We start from the raw sequence: 17,465 nt of genomic DNA on the forward strand, positions 1-17,465 counted from the left end.
GGAGGACCGCGAGCCCTCCGGAGGACCGTGAGCCCCGTTCAAAGCTGACACTGTAAACACTGTCGGCTTTGAACGGGGCTCATGGTCCTCCGGAGGGCTCACGGTCCGCCGGAGGACCGTGAGCCCTCCGGAGGACCATGAGCCCCGTTCAAAGCCGACACTGTAAACACTGTCGGCTTTGAACGGGGCTCACGGTCCTCCGGAGGACCGTGAGCTCCGTTCAAAGCCGACACTGTAAACACTGTCGGCTTTGAACGGGGCTCACGGGTCCTCCGGAGGGCTCACGGTCCGCTTGAACGGGGCTCACGGTCCTCCGGAGGGCTCGCGGTCCGCCGGAGGACCCGCGAGGGACGGTGTTCGAGGGCTGCGGGGCAAATATTCGGACCCCCCTTGGAGAGCAAGTGTTCGGAGGCATGACGTTAAGAGGGGGTGACAGATTAACAGGGAGGTCTGTGCGGTCAGTTTGATGGGATGATGTGATGGATGGATACACGTGAGGGCGGGGTGTCGAACCTGCTCTCTCCCTCGGTCTATCCGGTCCATCAGCTGGTCTCCGCTCCGACGCTCCTCGTCCAGGTCCAACTCCAGCTGGGAAATCCTGTCCTGAGACACACACACACACACACCACACCAACCACGGTCATGGCAACAGCACACAAATACCTGGTAACAGTCCCAGTATGAGACCCCCCTCCCGCCCCCCCCCCCGCCCCCCGTTAGAAACCGTACGGGGCGGGTCATGGTGACTGGTGGTCACACAGGCCTGCGGCCAAGGTGTGCTGAAGATATGGCGGCACATCGTGACAACGTAATGAGAAGAGTAGCCCCCCCCCCCTTTTATCCCCAACTGTACTTGGCCAATTACCCCACTCGTCTGAGCCGTCCCGGTCTCTGCTCCACCCCCTCTGCTGATCCGGGGAGGGCTGCAGACTACCACATGCCTCCTCCCATACATGTGGAGTCGCCCGCCGCTTCTTCTCACCTGACAGTGAGGAGTTTCACCAGGGGGGACGTAGCGCGTGGGAGGATCATGCTATTCCCCCCAGTTCCCCCCCCCCCAAACAGGCGACCCGACCAGACCAGAGGAGGCGCTAGTGCAGCGACCAGGACACATACCCACACACGGCCAATCGTGTCTGTAGGGGCGCCCGACCAAGCCGGAGGCAACACGGGGATTCGAACCGGCGATCCCCGTGTTGCTAGGCAACGGGGCAGAGCGGCTTTGTCAGCGACTCGGTGGCATACCTCCATCAGCTTGGCGTGTCTGGATTTATCGTCTTTAGCCTGGCCGCTGGTCTCCACCTCCGCCTCCAGCTGACGGATCCTCTCCGCCAGCGTCTTCTCCTTCACCACCGCCTCATCTCGCTCCCGCTTACAGTGGCGGAGCTCCTCGTCTCGGAGGGAGAGCTGCAGGACGGACGCACAACGGTGAACAAGTTAGTTTAAAGGTACAACCCCGTAACGCCGTGCACCACCCCCCCCCACCCACCGCCGCACGGACAGGACGAGCAGCAACACAAGGGCCTCGCTGGCGACAGGCAACATGACGGAAACGACAGAGTGGAGACGGCTGAAAGCGCCGTCGACTGGCTTCCTCGTTTGCGAGTAATAAAGCGAACAACATTTACAAAGTCTGACCAAAACGGCGGCAGAAGTGGGCCGGACAGCCGCCGCCTGCATCAGTGGTGGACTGAAGCTTAAAGAGGAAGGTCGGCGTGGGTTCTGAACAACACACGTGGTCAGTCTGCCAGAAGCAATTTAACACTTTAACACAATCCAAAGACAAATAGAAATGGTACGATGGGTAATGTGGGTATGTTGATGGTACGATGGGTAATGTGGGTATGTTAATGGTACGGTGGGTAATGTGGGTATGTTAATGGTACGATGGGTAATGTGGGTATGTTAATGGTACGATGGGTAATGTGGGTATGTTAATGGTACGATGGGTAATGTGGGTGTTAATGGTACGATGGGTAATGTGGGTATGTTAATGGTACGATGGGTAATGTGGGTATGTTAATGGTACGATGGGTAATGTGGGTATGTTAATGGTACGATGGGTAATGTGGGTATGTTAATGGTACGGTGGGTAATGTGGGTATGTTAATGGTACGGTGGGTAATGTGGGTATGTTGATGGTACGATGGGTAATGTGGGTATGTTGATGGTACGATGGGTAATGTGGGTATGTTAATGGTAGGATGGGTAATGTGGGTATGTTGATGGCACGATGGGTAATGTGGGTATGTTGATGGTACGATGGGTAATGTGGGTATGTTGATGGTACGATGGGTAATGTGGGTATGTTGATGGTACGATGGGTAATGTGGGTATGTTAATGGTACGATGGGTAATGTGGGTATGTTAATGGTACGATGGGTAATGTGGGTATGTTGATGGTATGATGGGTTATGTGGGTATGTTAATGGTACGATGGGTTATGTGGGTATGTTAATGGTACGATGGGTAATGTGGGTATGTTGATGGTATGATGGGTAATGTGGGTATGTTGATGGTACGATGGGTAATGTGAGTATGTTGATGGTACGATGGGTAATGTGGGTATGTTGATGGTACGATGGGTAATGTGGGTATGTTAATGGTACGATGGGTAATGTGGGTATGTTAGTGGTACGATGGGTAATGTGGGTATGTTGATGGTACGATGGGTAATGTGGGTATGTTGATGGTACGATGGGTAATGTGAGTATGTTGATGGTACGATGGGTAATGTGGGTATGTTGATGGTACGATGGGTAATGTGGGTATGTTAATGGTACGATGGGTAATGTGGGTATGTTAATGGTACGATGGGTAATGTGGGTATGTTAATGGTACGATGGGTAATGTGGGTATGTTGATGGTACGATGGGTAATGTGGGTATGTTAATGGTACGATGGGTAATGTGGGTATGTTGATGGTACGATGGGTAATGTGGGTATGTTAATGGTACGCTGGGTAATGTGGGTATGTTAATGGTACGATGGGTAATGTGGGTATGTTGATGGTACGATGGGTAATGTGGGTATGTTAATGGTAGGATGGGTAATGTGGGTATGTTGATGGTACGATGGGTAATGTGGGTATGTTGATGGTAGGATGGGTAATGTGGGTATGTTGATGGTAGGATGGGTAATGTGGGTATGTTGATGGTACGATGGGTAATGTGGGTATGTTAATGGTACGATGGGTAATGTGGGTATGTTAATGGTAGGATGGGTAATGTGGGTATGTTGATGGTACGATGGGTAATGTGGGTATGTTAATGGTACGATGGGTAATGTGGGTATGTTAATGGTAGGATGGGTAATGTGGGTATGTTGATGGTACGATGGGTAATGTGGGTATGTTAATGGTACGATGGGTAATGTGGGTATGTTGATGGTACGATGGGTAATGTGAGTATGTTAATGGTACGATGGGTAATGTGGGTATGTTAATGGTACGCTGGGTAATGTGAGTATGTTAATGGTACGATGGGTAATGTGGGTATGTTGATGGTACGATGGGTAATGTGGGTGTGTTAATGGTACGATGGGTAATGTGAGTATGTTAATGGTACGATGGGTAATGTGGGTATGTTGATGGTACGATGGGTAATGTGGGTGTGTTAATGGTACGATGGGTAATGTGAGTATGTTAATGGTACGATGGGTAATGTGGGTATGTTGATGGTACGGCGGGTAATGTGGGTATGTTGATGGTACGATGGGTAATGTGGGTATGTTGATGGTATGATGGGTAATGTGGGTGTTAATGGTATGATGGGTAATGTGGGTATGTTAATGGTACGATGGGTAATGTGGGTATGTTAATGGTACGATGGGTAATGTGGGTATGTTAATGGTACGATGGGTAATGTGGGTATGTTAATGGTACGATGGGTAATGTGGGTATGTTTTGCTGAAATGTGTGTTGAATCAGCTCATCTGGACACAGCATTTCTCGACAGACACGTTTCATCATCATCTAGGTGACCTCTTCAGTCTCGACTGACTGCAGGTATCCCCCCCTTATACCCAGTACAGAGCCTAACGACCCAAACCAACGACCCGTTTCATATGCAAATGCGGGCGTGACCACTGACCATGCGATCTGCTCGCAGAGGATTAGGGATGGTTGCAGTCACAGCATTGTAAGATGGCGACAGATGTAACGACCGAAACTATCGACCGGTTTCATGGTCAAACACGAGGCCATTAGGCCATCTATGTGACGAGGGAACGACGGTTCACCTGACTGACTAATGGAGCCGCTCCTCCAGATCCTGAGGTGCCCCCTCGCTTAATGTGAAGACGATGGAAATTCATCATCCTCGTTTACTCTGCCCAGAGGAAATACTCTGCCGTCACTGTGAAATTACTGTGTATTCACGGTATGAACACGCACACGACAGCCATCTTAAACCAGAGCAGACAGAGACTACGTCTGGGAGCAGATCCCGGATCCACCGGCCCCCAACGCTGCTGCTGGCGTTCTCATCGACAACAACAGCAACAACAACAACAACACTACTACTACTAACAATAAGAATAATTACGCTAAGAACTGAGTTTATGGAGCGTCCGGGTGGCGTGGCGGTCGATTCCGTTGCCTAGCAACACGGGGATCATCGTTTCGAATCCCCCGTGTTGCCTCCAGCTTGGTCAGGCGTCCCTACAGACACAATTGGCCGTGTCTGCGGGTGGGAAGACGGATGTGGGTATGTGTCCTGGTCGCTGCACTAGCGCCTCCTCTGGTCGGTCGGGGCGCCAGTTCGGGGAGGAGGGGTAACTGGGAGGGGGGTGGCGTGATGCAGGTGGAAAGAAGCGGCTGGCGACTCCACATGTATGGGAGGAGGCATGTGGTGGTCTGCAGCCCTCCCCGGATCGGCGGGGGGGGGGGTAACTGGCCAAAATGTAATTGGGGAGAAAACAAACAAAACTGAGTTTCTGTGATGTTACAGTGGGTCCAAGTAAGCCGGTCATCACAGATGATGGTGTGTAAGCCGTGATGATGGCGTTACAGGAGGTCCAGACAGGAGTCCTGTATGTGTGTGTGTGGGGGGGGGGGTGGGGGGGATGGGGGGGTCACTCTGGTTTCTCCGCTCCAACAGCGTTACAGTTTTGTGGAGGGTCTGACAAATCCAGATCAGTGCAGACGGACGAGGGGAGTGAAAGCGGCGAGAAAAGTGAGCTCACCAGTCCCGCTCTCAGACAATGGGATGGTGAGATAACCGCCGGGGAGGAAGAGGAGGAGAGGAAGAGCGGAGGAAGAGGACACGAGACCGGCCAACAACGACATCCTGCTCTTCCTCCTGTAGGCCCGCTGGACAAAGACACGGCGAGGCATCGGCGTGCCAACTAAACAAGCTGAACACACACGGCCGGCGTCCAAAACAAGCCCACCTCCAAAACCCCCATCCTGTGGTCAGTGATGCTGACCAAGCCCTAAACCTGACGAAGCCGTAAACCTGACGAAGCCCTAAACCTGACGAAGCCGTAAACCTGACGAAGCTGTAAACCTGACGAAGCCGTAAACCTGACCAAGCCCTAAACCTGACCAAGCCCTAAACCTGACGAAGCCGTAAACCTGACGAAGCCCTAAACCTGACGAAGCTGTAAACCTGACGAAGCCCTAAACCTGATGAAGCCCTAAACCTGACGAAGCCGTAAACCTGACCAAGCCCTAAACCTGACCAAGCCGTAAACCTGACGAAGCCGTAAACCTGACCAAGCCCTAAACCTGACCAAGCCCTAAACCTGACCAAGCCCTAAACCTGACGAAGCTGTAAACCTGACGAAGCCCTAAACCTGACGAAGCCCTAAACCTGACCAAGCCCTAAACCTGACGAAGCCCTAAACCTGACGAAGCCCTAAACCTGACGAAGCCCTAAACCTGACGAAGCCCTAAACCTGACGAAGCCCTAAACCTGACCAAGCCCTAAACCTGACCAAGCCCTAAACCTGACGAAGCCCTAAACCTGACGAAGCCCTAAACCTGACGAAGCCCTAAACCTGACGAAGCCCTAAACCTGACCAAGCCCTAAACCTGACGAAGCCCTAAACCTGACGAAGCTGTAAACCTGACGAAGCCCTAAACCTGACGAAGCCCTAAACCTGACGAAGCTGTAAACCTGACGAAGCTGTAAACCTGACCAAGCCCTAAACCTGACCAAGCCCTAAACCTGACGAAGCCCTAAACCTGACGAAGCTGTAAACCTGACGAAGCCCTAAACCTGACGAAGCCCTAAACCTGACCAAGCCCTAAACCTGACGAAGCCCTAAACCTGACGAAGCTGTAAACCTGACGAAGCCCTAAACCTGACGAAGCCCTAAACCTGACGAAGCTGTAAACCTGACGAAGCTGTAAACCTGACGAAGCCCTAAACCTGACCAAGCCCTAAACCTGACCAAGCCCTAAACCTGACCAAGCCCTAAACCTGACGAAGCCCTAAACCTGACGAAGCCCTAAACCTGACGAAGCCCTAAACCTGACGAAGCCGTAAACCTGACGAAGCCCTAAACCTGACGAAGCCCTAAACCTGACCAAGCCCTAAACCTGACCAAGCCCTAAACCTGACGAAGCCCTAAACCTGACGAAGCCCTAAACCTGACCAAGCCCTAAACCTGACCAAGCCCTAAACCTGACGAAGCTGTAAACCTGATGAAGCCCTAAACCTGACGAAGCCCTAAACCTGACGAAGCTGTAAACCTGACGAAGCCCTAAACCTGACGAAGCCGTAAACCTGACGAAGCTGTAAACCTGACGAAGCCCTAAACCTGACGAAGCCGTAAACCTGACGAAGCCCTAAACCTGACGAAGCCGTAAACCTGACGAAGCCGTAAACCTGACGAAGCTGTAAACCTGACGAAGCCCTAAACCTGACGAAGCCCTAAACCTGACGAAGCCCTAAACATGACGAAGCCCTAAACCTGACGAAGCCCTAAACCTGACGAAGCCCTAAACCTGACGAAGCCCTAAACCTGACGAAGCCGTAAACCTGACGAAGCTGTAAACCTGACGAAGCCGTAAACCTGACGAAGCCGTAAACCTGACGAAGCCCTAAACCTGATGAAGCCCTAAACCTGACGAAGCCCTAAACCTGACGAAGCGGTAAACCTGACGAAGCTGTAAACCTGACGAAGCTGTAAACCTGACGAAGCTGTAAACCTGACGAAGCCCTAAACCTGACGAAGCCCTAAACCTGACGAAGCCCTAAACCTGACGAAGCCGTAAACCTGACGAAGCTGTAAACCTGACGAAGCCGTAAACCTGATGAAGCCCTAAACCTGACGAAGCCCTAAACCTGACGAAGCCCTAAACCTGACGAAGCCCTAAACCTGACGAAGCCCTAAACCTGACGAAGCTGTAAACCTGACGAAGCTGTAGACCTGACGAAGCTGTAAACCTGACGAAGCTGTAAACCTGACGAAGCCCTAAACCTGACGAAGCTGTAAACCTGACGAAGCCCTAAACCTGACGAAGCTGTAGACCTGACGAAGCTGTAAACCTGATGCAGCTGTAAACCTGACGAAGCTGTAAACCTGACGAAGCCCTAAACCTGACGAAGCCCTAAACCTGACGAAGCCCTAAACCTGACGAAGCTGTAGACCTGACGAAGCTGTAAACCTGACGAAGCCCTAAACCTGACGAAGCTGTAGACCTGACGAAGCTGTAAACCTGATGAAGCCCTAAACCTGACGAAGCCCTAAACCTGACGAAGCTGTAAACCTGACGAAGCTGTAAACCTGACGAAGCTGTAGACCTGACGAAGCTGTAAACCTGACGAAGCTGTAAACCTGACGAAGCCCTAAACCTGACGAAGCCGTAAACCTGACGAAGCTGTAAACCTGATGAAGCCGTAAACCTGACGAAGCCGTAAACCTGACGAAGCCCTAAACCTGACGAAGCCCTAAACCTGATGAAGCCCTAAACCTGACCAGCCTGTAAACCTGACGAAGCTGTAAACCTGACGAAGCCGTAAACCTGACGAAGCCCTAAACCTGACGAAGCCCTAAACCTGACGAAGCCCTAAACCTGACGAAGCCCTAAACCTGATGAAGCCCTAAACCTGACGAAGCCCTAAACCTGACGAAGCCCTAAACCTGACGAAGCCCTAAACCTGACGAAGCCCTAAACCTGATGAAGCCCTAAACCTGACCAGCCTGTAAACCTGACGAAGCCGTAAACCTGACCAACCTGTAAACCTGACGAAGCCCTAAACCTGATGAAGCCCTAAACCTGACCAACCTGTAAACCTGACGAAGCCGTAAACCTGACGAAGCCCTAAACCTGACCAACCTGTAAACCTGACGAAGCTGTAAACCTGACCAACCTGTAAACCTGATGAAGCTGTAAACCTGATGAAGCTGTAAACCTGACGAAGCTGTAAACCTGACGAAGCCGTAAACCTCTTCTGCAGCGTTTTCTGTACTACGTCAGCTAAACATCAACACAGGTGGGACGGTCCCCACAGAGACCGCTCTTTCCTCTGAACACCTCACACGCCCCTCCAGCCATTTTCCTTCTTCTCCCCAACTGTACCCGGCCAGTTACCCCACCCTTCCGAGCCGGTCTCTGCTCCACCCCCTCCACCGACCCGGGGAGGGCTGCAGACTACCACACGCCTCCTCCCATACATGTGGAGTCGCCAGCTGCTTCTTCTCACCTGACAGTGAGGAGTTTCACCGGGGGGACGTAGCGCGTGGGAGGATCACGCTATTCCCCCCTGAAGAGGCGCCCTGATCGACCAGAGGAGGCGCTAGTGCAGCGACCAGGACACAAACCCACATCCGGCTTCCCACCCGCAGACACGGCCAATCGTGTCTGTAGGGACGCCCGACCAAGCCGGAGGTAACACGGGGACTCGAACCGGCGATCCCCGTGTTGCTAGGCAACGGGATAGACCGCTACGCCACCCGGACGCCCCCTACAGCCCTTTTCTTTATTCGACGTCTAGAGATGCACCAACGTCCCGTTCTCACTGCCGACACCGATTCCCCAGCCAACACCGAGTACTGATCCCATCCAGTACTTTAAATGTGCAGCGCAGATCCAGACCACTAGGGGTCAACGGGCGCTTGGCATCACGGATTTTGGTATCAGGTTTAAATCTCTGATACCAATACTCCATTAGAGCCCAGTATCGGCTCGATATCTGATAGCAGTATTGATCTGTGCAGCCAACTGAGATCAGTACAACTGTACAGGTGTGTGTGTGTGTGTGTGTGTGTGTGTGTCTGTGTGTGTGTGTGTGTGTGTGTGTGTGTGTGTGTGTGTGTGTGTGTCTGTGTGTGTCTGTGTGTGTGTGTGTGTGTGTGTGTGTGTGTGTGTTTGTGTCTGTGTGTGTGTGTGTGTGTGTGTGTCTGTGTGTGTCTGTGTGTGTGTGTGTGTGTGTGTGTGTGTGTGTGTGTGTGTCTGTGTGTGTGTCTGTGTGTGTGTGTGTGTGTGTGTGTCTGTGTGTGTGTCTGTGTGTGTGTGTCTGTGTGTGTGTGTGTGTGTGTGTGTGTGTGTGTGTCTGTGTGTGTGTCTGTGTGTGTGTGTGTGTGTGTGTGTGTGTGTGTGTGTGTGTGTGTGTGTGTGTGTGTGTGTGCATCGTTCTCTACCTTCAACATGAACTATACTTTCTAATACACAGTCAGCGGTGGATGTCCCTATGAAGCCATATGTATGGTTTAAGATTGAAATACCACATGCCTACGTACACTTTCACCTTTTCCGATTCCCCCTCGGGGATGAATACAGTATTCCCATTCCGAGCTATTTATTTATTTATTTATTTTTGCCATTTTCCACCTGTATTGGCTAGTGACAGTAGAGAGAGACAGGGAAGGCAGGGGAGACAGAGGGGATGACATGCAGCAAAGGGCCCGGGCCGGATTCGAACCCGAGTCGTTGTGGTACCCCTATACCAGGTGAGCCACCGGGGCACCCCCGGTTTCTTTATTCCCATTCCGGATTTCTTATTCCATGTCTTCTGATTTAAAACCTGTTGAACTGCCTCTGTGTGTGTGTGTGTGTGGAATGTTTTCTACCACCACACTTGGCTCGCCGGCCCCACACGTGGCCGTCTGTCCTCCCCGATGGACGCCGCCAGCCAGCCAGCCGGCGGGCGGTTAAAATCAGACGGTGGTGTCGGGTCGTAACGGAAAACCCGAACACACACACGACTCGGTGACACCCAGCCCAGTACCACTGGCTCTGGAGGTTCATGGGGTGTCAGTGTAAATATTTTCTCAATTGCCCTTCCTAATTAAATCAAGGTTAGATGAATAAATACGAAGTGGAAGGGACCTATCGACCACACCCTTCCTGACTCAAATTACTCCCATTTGCTTATTTCCCCGTCAAACAAAAACATTCCTGGCGTTCCAAAGTGCGGCTGAGGTTAAACGGCTCGACAGCAGACGAACAGGAGTGGCCAGAGAGTGTTGTAGTTATACTTTAGCGTGATGGAATGAATTATACCACGGAGCGACGGGGACGAGGGGTCATCAACAGGTTCTGGAGGACTCCATCACAGGCGCCCTTATAGCCTCACCCTGACTTAACAGAACCAGTCCCAATGTCCCACAGGGAAAACAAGAGGATCTTATTCCCTCATACTCAATATCACCAGGGTATTTTTAAACACCCGGCCGTGGCAGCGGCGACCCCCATGACTGCTTGCTTTGGGTTGGAAAGGAGCAGCATTCCTCGTGACATCACACTGGAACAGAAAATGGCAACAGCGCTGGGACGGCTCAAACCGGAGCGAGTCGCAACAAAGACTTCATCTGTTCTACAGGACACTTTGTCTGCCCCCCCCCCTTTTTCTCCCCAATTATATCCGGCCAACTGCCCCACTCTTCCGAGCCATCCCGGTCTCTGCTCCACCCCCTCTGCCGATCCGGGGGGGGGGGAGGGCTGCAGACTACCACATGCCTCCTCCCATACACGTGGAGTCGCCAGCCGCTTCTTTTCACCTGACAGTGAGGAGTTTCACCAGGGGGACGTAGTACGTGGTAGGGTCACGCTATTCCCCCCAGTTCCCCCTCCCCACCAAACAGGCACCCCGACCGACCAGAGGAGGCGCTAGTGCAGCGACCAGGACACATACCCACATCCGGCTTCCCACCCGCAGACACGGCCAATTGTGTCTGTAGGGACGCCCGACCGAGCTGGAGGCAACATGGGGATTTGAACCGTCGATCCCCGTGTTGGTAGGCTATGGAATAGACCGCTACGCTACCCGGATGCCCCGGTTTGTCTGGTTTGAGCTGCATGTTCACCGGAAGTGGCCTTTCTGAAACAGCAGACTGATGGGGATTACCTCTCCTTGCAGGGTCTTGGCAGCCAGACGACACGTCTCCAGCTCCTGACTTCTGTCTTTCAGTTGCCTCTGCAGCTCGGACAGCTCCCGCCGGTTCTTCTCCTTATAGATATCAATCTGCTCCTGCAGCTCCTGCGTGGACGACTGTGACGCCACCACAATCTCGTTCATCTGTGCAGAGAAGGGACAGTAAATGTGACATAAATACAGAGGTTGTAATATTGACAGCCCATAATAATAGTGTGAGTCCTGTTTGTCTATTGGTGATATAGTGAGTGTTTGTGTAGGTCTGTTGTAACGCCACTAGGGGGCGCCATGCTGCCTGCTGGAAGAGCGATTTATGACGTCACATCGACTCAACGGTGAGAAACTCCATCGGTGTCACTCTCCAATACAGAAGAGACAAAGTCCAAATCAGCTTCCACAGACCAGATGGTGGGAAGTGACCGGGAAGGCAGCCGGTATGACTCAGACCAACAGTGTCATTTAACAACCACCTGATGTAATGAGCTGCCATCCCAGCCTTACTGCCCATGTGATGAGCCCACGTGACTTCGGAGCATTTACACAAGACATCCGGGGATTTCTCCGATAGCCTCACTTAGTTTACATGGAGTCCTCCATGACGAGGACATCCTGCTTACAACGGAGTTGTATGAGATCTTTATTTTCAATCATTTGCATGAATCAGGTTTATGTCATAATTCATTCATTTCATTCATTCATCTTCAGCCGCTTCTCCAGGGTCGGGTCGCGGTGGCAGCAAGCTAAGTAGGGCACTCCAGACGTACCCCTCCTCAGCAATGCCCACCAGCTCCTGGGGGACCCCAAGGCGTTCCCAGGCCAGATTGGACATGCAGTCCCTCCAGCGAGTTCTGGGTCTACACCGGGGTCTCCTCCCAGTTGGCGGCGCCCGGTAAACCTCCAAAGGAAGGCGCCCAGGAGGCATCCTAATCAGATACCCGAACCACCTCAACTGGCTCCTTTTGATGCGAAGGAGCAGCGGCTCTACTCCGAGCTCCCTCCGGATCTCCGAGCTCCTCACCCTATCTCTAAGGCCGAGCCCAGACACCCTACGGAGGAAACTCATTTCAGCCGCTTGTATCCATGATCTCACCCTTTCTGTCACTACCCAAAGCTCCTGACCGTAGGTGAGGGTTGCAACGAAGATTGACTGGTAAATTGAGAGCTTTGCCTTCTGGCTCAGCTCCCTCTTCACCACAACGGTCCAGTACAATGGCCGCATTACTGCTGATGCTGCACCAATCCGCCTGTCAATCTCTTGCTCCATCCTACCCTCACTCGTGAACAAGACCCCGAGATACTTACATTACAGTCATTTAGCCGACGCTTTTATCCAAAGCGACTTACAATAAGGGCATCATTTAATGTAGGAAATCAGGAGAACTACTGGTCATCAGAGGTCATAAGTGCATCTAAACAAGCATCTAAGAGCAAAACCAGTGCTAAAGTAAAAGCGCAAGAGATTTTTTTCTTTTTAAATGAGTGAATACAATAAGTGCTAAGAGCAAGTAACAGGGTAGTAGTTCTTAAAGAGGTGAGTTTTCAACCTGCGCCGAAAGATGGGCAGCGACTCCGCTGTCCTGACATCAGTGGGGAGTTCATTCCACCACTGTGGGGCCAGGACAGAACAGAGCCGGGACCGGGTCGATCGGCAGCAGGGGCCTCTGAGTGACGGGGCAACCAGGCGTCCCGAGGCAGCAGAGCAAAGTGGTGGGGCGGGGGTGTAGGGCTGGACCATGGCCTGGAGATAGGAAGGAGCTGTTCCTTTCACTGCCCTGTAGGCTAGCACCAGAGTCTTAAACTGGATGTGGCTCCTGGGAGCCAGTGTAGGGACATGAGGAGGGGAGCTGTGTGGGAGAACTTAGGGCGGTTGAACACCAGACGAGCTGCAGGTTTGAACTCCTTTATGTCATAATCTATCTTCCAAACTATATAAAACCATGGGAAGGGGAGAACATGCCAAACTAACAGGACTGTGGCAAAGAAGATGTGGCTCAGGAAGCAAACGTTTGACAAACAATAATACAAGATTCTAGACTACTTAATTTGTCCTGAGGGAACTTTGTCTTGGACATAAAGGCTGCCACATAAAAATACATACACGCAGTAACAGACAAGTGCAGACATCAAGTGCTTTCAGTTCTAAACAGGAAGAAAAATGTTCTTCCCTGAAATATTTGTCACTTGCATCGTTTTCTCAGACTGCTTTTCTTCACATGCTATTCAAGACTGGAATAAACTGACCCTGATGTGTCAAATCAGGTAACAGAGGTTACCCTTCATTTCTTCATCATTTTTTTTGGATTTTCCCCCACTTTTCTCCCCAATTGTATCCAGCCAATCACCCCACTCTTCCGGGCCGTCCCGGTCTCTGCTCCACCCCCTCTGCCGATCCGGGGAGGCCTGCAGACTACCACATGCCTCCTCCCATACATGTGGAGTCGCCAGCCGCTTCTTTTCACCTGACAGTGAGGAGTTTCACCAGGGGGATGTAGCACGTGGGAGGATCACACTATTCCCCCCAGTTCCCCCTCCCCCCTGAACAGGCGCCCCAATCAACCAGAGGAGGCGCTAGTGCAGCGACCAGGACACACACCCACATCCGGCTTCCCACCCGCAGACACGGCCAATTGTGTCTGTAGGGACGCCCGACCAAGCCGGAGCTACATGGGGATTCGAACCGGCGATCCCCATGTTGGTAGGCAACAGAACGGACCGCCACGCCACCCGGGTGCTTTCATTTCTTCAGTATTTTTGCATCATTTGGTGGTCACAACAGTTTGTTTTCATTGCGTTTCATGATCCTGAGCGGACAGAAAGCGTCACATGCGAGTCACAATGTTCCACAGTTGTAAACCAGAATCAGAAATTCTTCTACTTGATGTTGTCGGTACAATTAAGAGTGCAAATTTTGGTGTAACACCGCAACTCATTCCAGCAGTAGCGTGCTTAATTTGGAGAAATAAGACTGATCAACAATGTCATCCGACATGGTACTACTGAAGAACATATCAATCCATATCAAGCGCTTGATTAAACCCAGCTAAACACTGGCTTCAGCTTTGGTAAAAGTTCAGCTTTGTAGTTCAGCACCTAATGCTCGCTCTTCTGCATTCAACATGCAAGTTCCTTCCTCTTCTTCTTCTCCTTTGGAGGCAGACTCAACACATTTTAACAGGAAAAAAGTATGGCTTACATCTTTAAGTGATGTACTTCACCTGCACGACACAACGTCTTTTCTGTTATAACCAGGGGTTGAATAGTATTTTCCTCACAGGTGGATTAATGACGTGTGTCTAACGAATAAATAATAACGAGAGAGCCACTTTATTCGGTCATTTTATTGTTACAATGAATTGTATTCACACAATGAATGTGTTCTCTGCATGTAATCCATTGTATTGTATCGGAGCAGTGGGCAGCTGCAGCACCCGGGGACCAACTCCAGTTCTTCTTTCCATTGCCTTGCTCAGGGGAACAGGCAGGAGTATTAACCCTAACATATATGTTTTTTGATGGCGGGAGGACACCGGAGCACCCGGAGGAAACCCACATAGACACAAGGAGAACATGCAAACTCCACACAGACATGGGGAGAACATGCAAACTCCACACAGACACGAGGAGAACATGCAAACTCCACACAGACATGGGGAGAACATGCAAACTCCACACAGACATGAGGAGAACATGCAAACTCCACACAGACATGGGGAGAACATGCAAACTCCACACAGACATGGGGAAACCATGCAAACTCCACACAGGCATGGGGAGAACATGCAAACTCCACACAGACACGAGGAGAACATGCAAACTCCACACAGACACAAGGAGAACATGCAAACTCCACACAGACACGAGGAGAACATGCAAACTCCACACAGACATGGGGAAACCATGCAAACTCCACACAGACATGAGGAGAACATGCAAACTCCACACAGACACGAGGAGAACACGCAAACTCCACACAGACATGGGGAAAACGTGCAAACTCCACACAGACATGAGGAGAACATGCAAACTCCACACAGACACGGGGAAAACATGCAAACTCCACACAGACACGAGGAGAACATGCAAACTCCACACAGACACGAGGAGAACACGCAAACTCCACACAGACATGGGGAAAACATGCAAACTCCACACAGACATGAGGAGAACATGCAAACTCCACACAGACATGGGGAAACCATGCAAACTCCACACAGACACGAGGAGAACATGCAAACTCCACACAGACACGAGGAGAACATGCAAACTCCACACAGACACGAGGAGAACATGCAAACTCCACACAGACATGGGGAGAACATGCAAACTCCACACAGACACGGGGAGAACATGCAAACTCCACACAGACACAAGGAGAACATGCAAACTCCACACAGACACGAGGAGAACATGCAAACTCCACACAGACACGAGGAGAACATGCAAACTCCACACAGACATGGGGAGAACATGCAAACTCCACACAGACACGGGGAGAACATGCAAACTCCACACAGACACAAGGAGAACATGCAAACTCCACACAGACACAAGGAGAACATGCAAACTCCACACAGACACAAGGAGAACATGCAAACTCCACACAGACATGGGGAGAACATGCACACTCCACACAGACACGAGGAGAACATGCAAACTCCACACAGACACAAGGAGAACATGCAAACTCCACACAGACATGGGGAAACCATGCAAACTCCACACAGACACGAGGAGAACATGCAAACTCCACACAGACACGAGGAGAACATGCAAACTCCACACAGACACGGGGAGAACATGCAAACTCCACACGGACACGAGGAGAACATGCAAACTCCACACAGACACGAGGAGAACATGCAAACTCCACACAGACATGGGGAAAATGTGCAAACTCCACACAGACATGAGGAGAACATGCAAACTCCACACAGACACGGGGAAAACATGCAAACTCCACACAGACACGAGGAGAACATGCAAACTCCACACAGACACGAGGAGAACATGCAAACTACACACAGACATGGGGAGAACATGCAAACTCCACACAGACATGGGGAAAACATGCAAACTCCACACAGACACGAGGAGAACATGCAAACTCCACACAGACACGAGGAGAACACGCAAACTCCACACAGACATGGGGAAAACATGCAAACTCCACACAGACATGGGGAGAACATGCAAACTACACACAGACACGAGGAGAACATGCAAACTCCACACAGACATGGGGAGAACACGCAAACTCCACACAGACACAAGGAGAACATGCAAACTCCACACAGACACGGAGAGAACATGCAAACTCCACACAGACATGGGGAGAACATGCAAACTCCACACAGACATGAGGAGAACATGCAAACTCCAAACAGACACGAGGAGAACATGCAAACTCCACACAGGCAGGGGGAGAACACGCAAACTCCACACAGACACGAGGAGAACATGCAAACTCCACACAGACACGAGGAGAACACGCAAACTCCACACAGACACGGGGAGAACATGCAAACTCCACACAGACACGAGGAGAACATGCAAACTCCACACAGACACGAGGAGAACATGCAAACTCCACACAGACATGGGGAGAACATGCAAACTCCACACAGTCACGAGGAGAACATGCAAACTCCACACATACATGGGGAAAACGTGCAAACTCCACACAGACACGAGGAGAACATGCAAACTCCACACAGACACAGGGAGAACATGCAAACTCCACACAGACATGGGGAGAACATGCAAACTCCACACAGACACGAGGAGAACATGCAAACTCCAAACAGACACGAGGAGAACATGCAAACTCCACACAGACACGGGGAGAACACGCAAACTCCACACAGACACAAGGAGAACATGCAAACTCCACACAGACACGAGGAGAACACGCAAACTCCACGCAGACACGGGGAGAACATGCAAACTCCACACAGACACGAGGAGAACATGCAAACTCCACACAGACATGGGGAGAACATGCAAACTCCACACAGACATGGGGAGAACATGCAAACTCCACACAGACACGAGGAGAACATGCAAACTCCACACAGACATGGGGAGAACATGCAAACTCCACACAGACACGGGGAGAACATGCAAACTCCACACAGACACGAG

General features: G+C 51.4%; 1 protein-coding gene across 3 annotated transcripts in view; it reads right to left on the reverse strand.

Annotated features, from left to right (window-relative positions):
* The window catches only part of cgnl1 (cingulin-like 1), a 90,744-nt gene that overhangs the window by 24,579 nt on the left and 48,700 nt on the right, over window positions 1-17,465 (reverse strand). For all 3 annotated transcript variants that reach the window (XM_056278358.1, XM_056278357.1, XM_056278359.1), the window contains exons 12-14: window positions 11,298-11,468; window positions 1,246-1,407; window positions 514-603 (exon numbers count right to left, since the gene is read on the reverse strand). In XM_056278358.1, the coding sequence (XP_056134333.1) occupies window positions 514-603; window positions 1,246-1,407; window positions 11,298-11,468 (423 nt within the window). The remainder of the gene's footprint in view (window positions 1-513; window positions 604-1,245; window positions 1,408-11,297; window positions 11,469-17,465) is intronic.

The sequence above is a fragment of the Lampris incognitus genome, chromosome 4 (genome assembly GCF_029633865.1).
Source record: "Lampris incognitus isolate fLamInc1 chromosome 4, fLamInc1.hap2, whole genome shotgun sequence".
In the NCBI taxonomy this organism is placed as follows: Eukaryota; Metazoa; Chordata; class Actinopteri; order Lampriformes; family Lampridae; genus Lampris; species Lampris incognitus.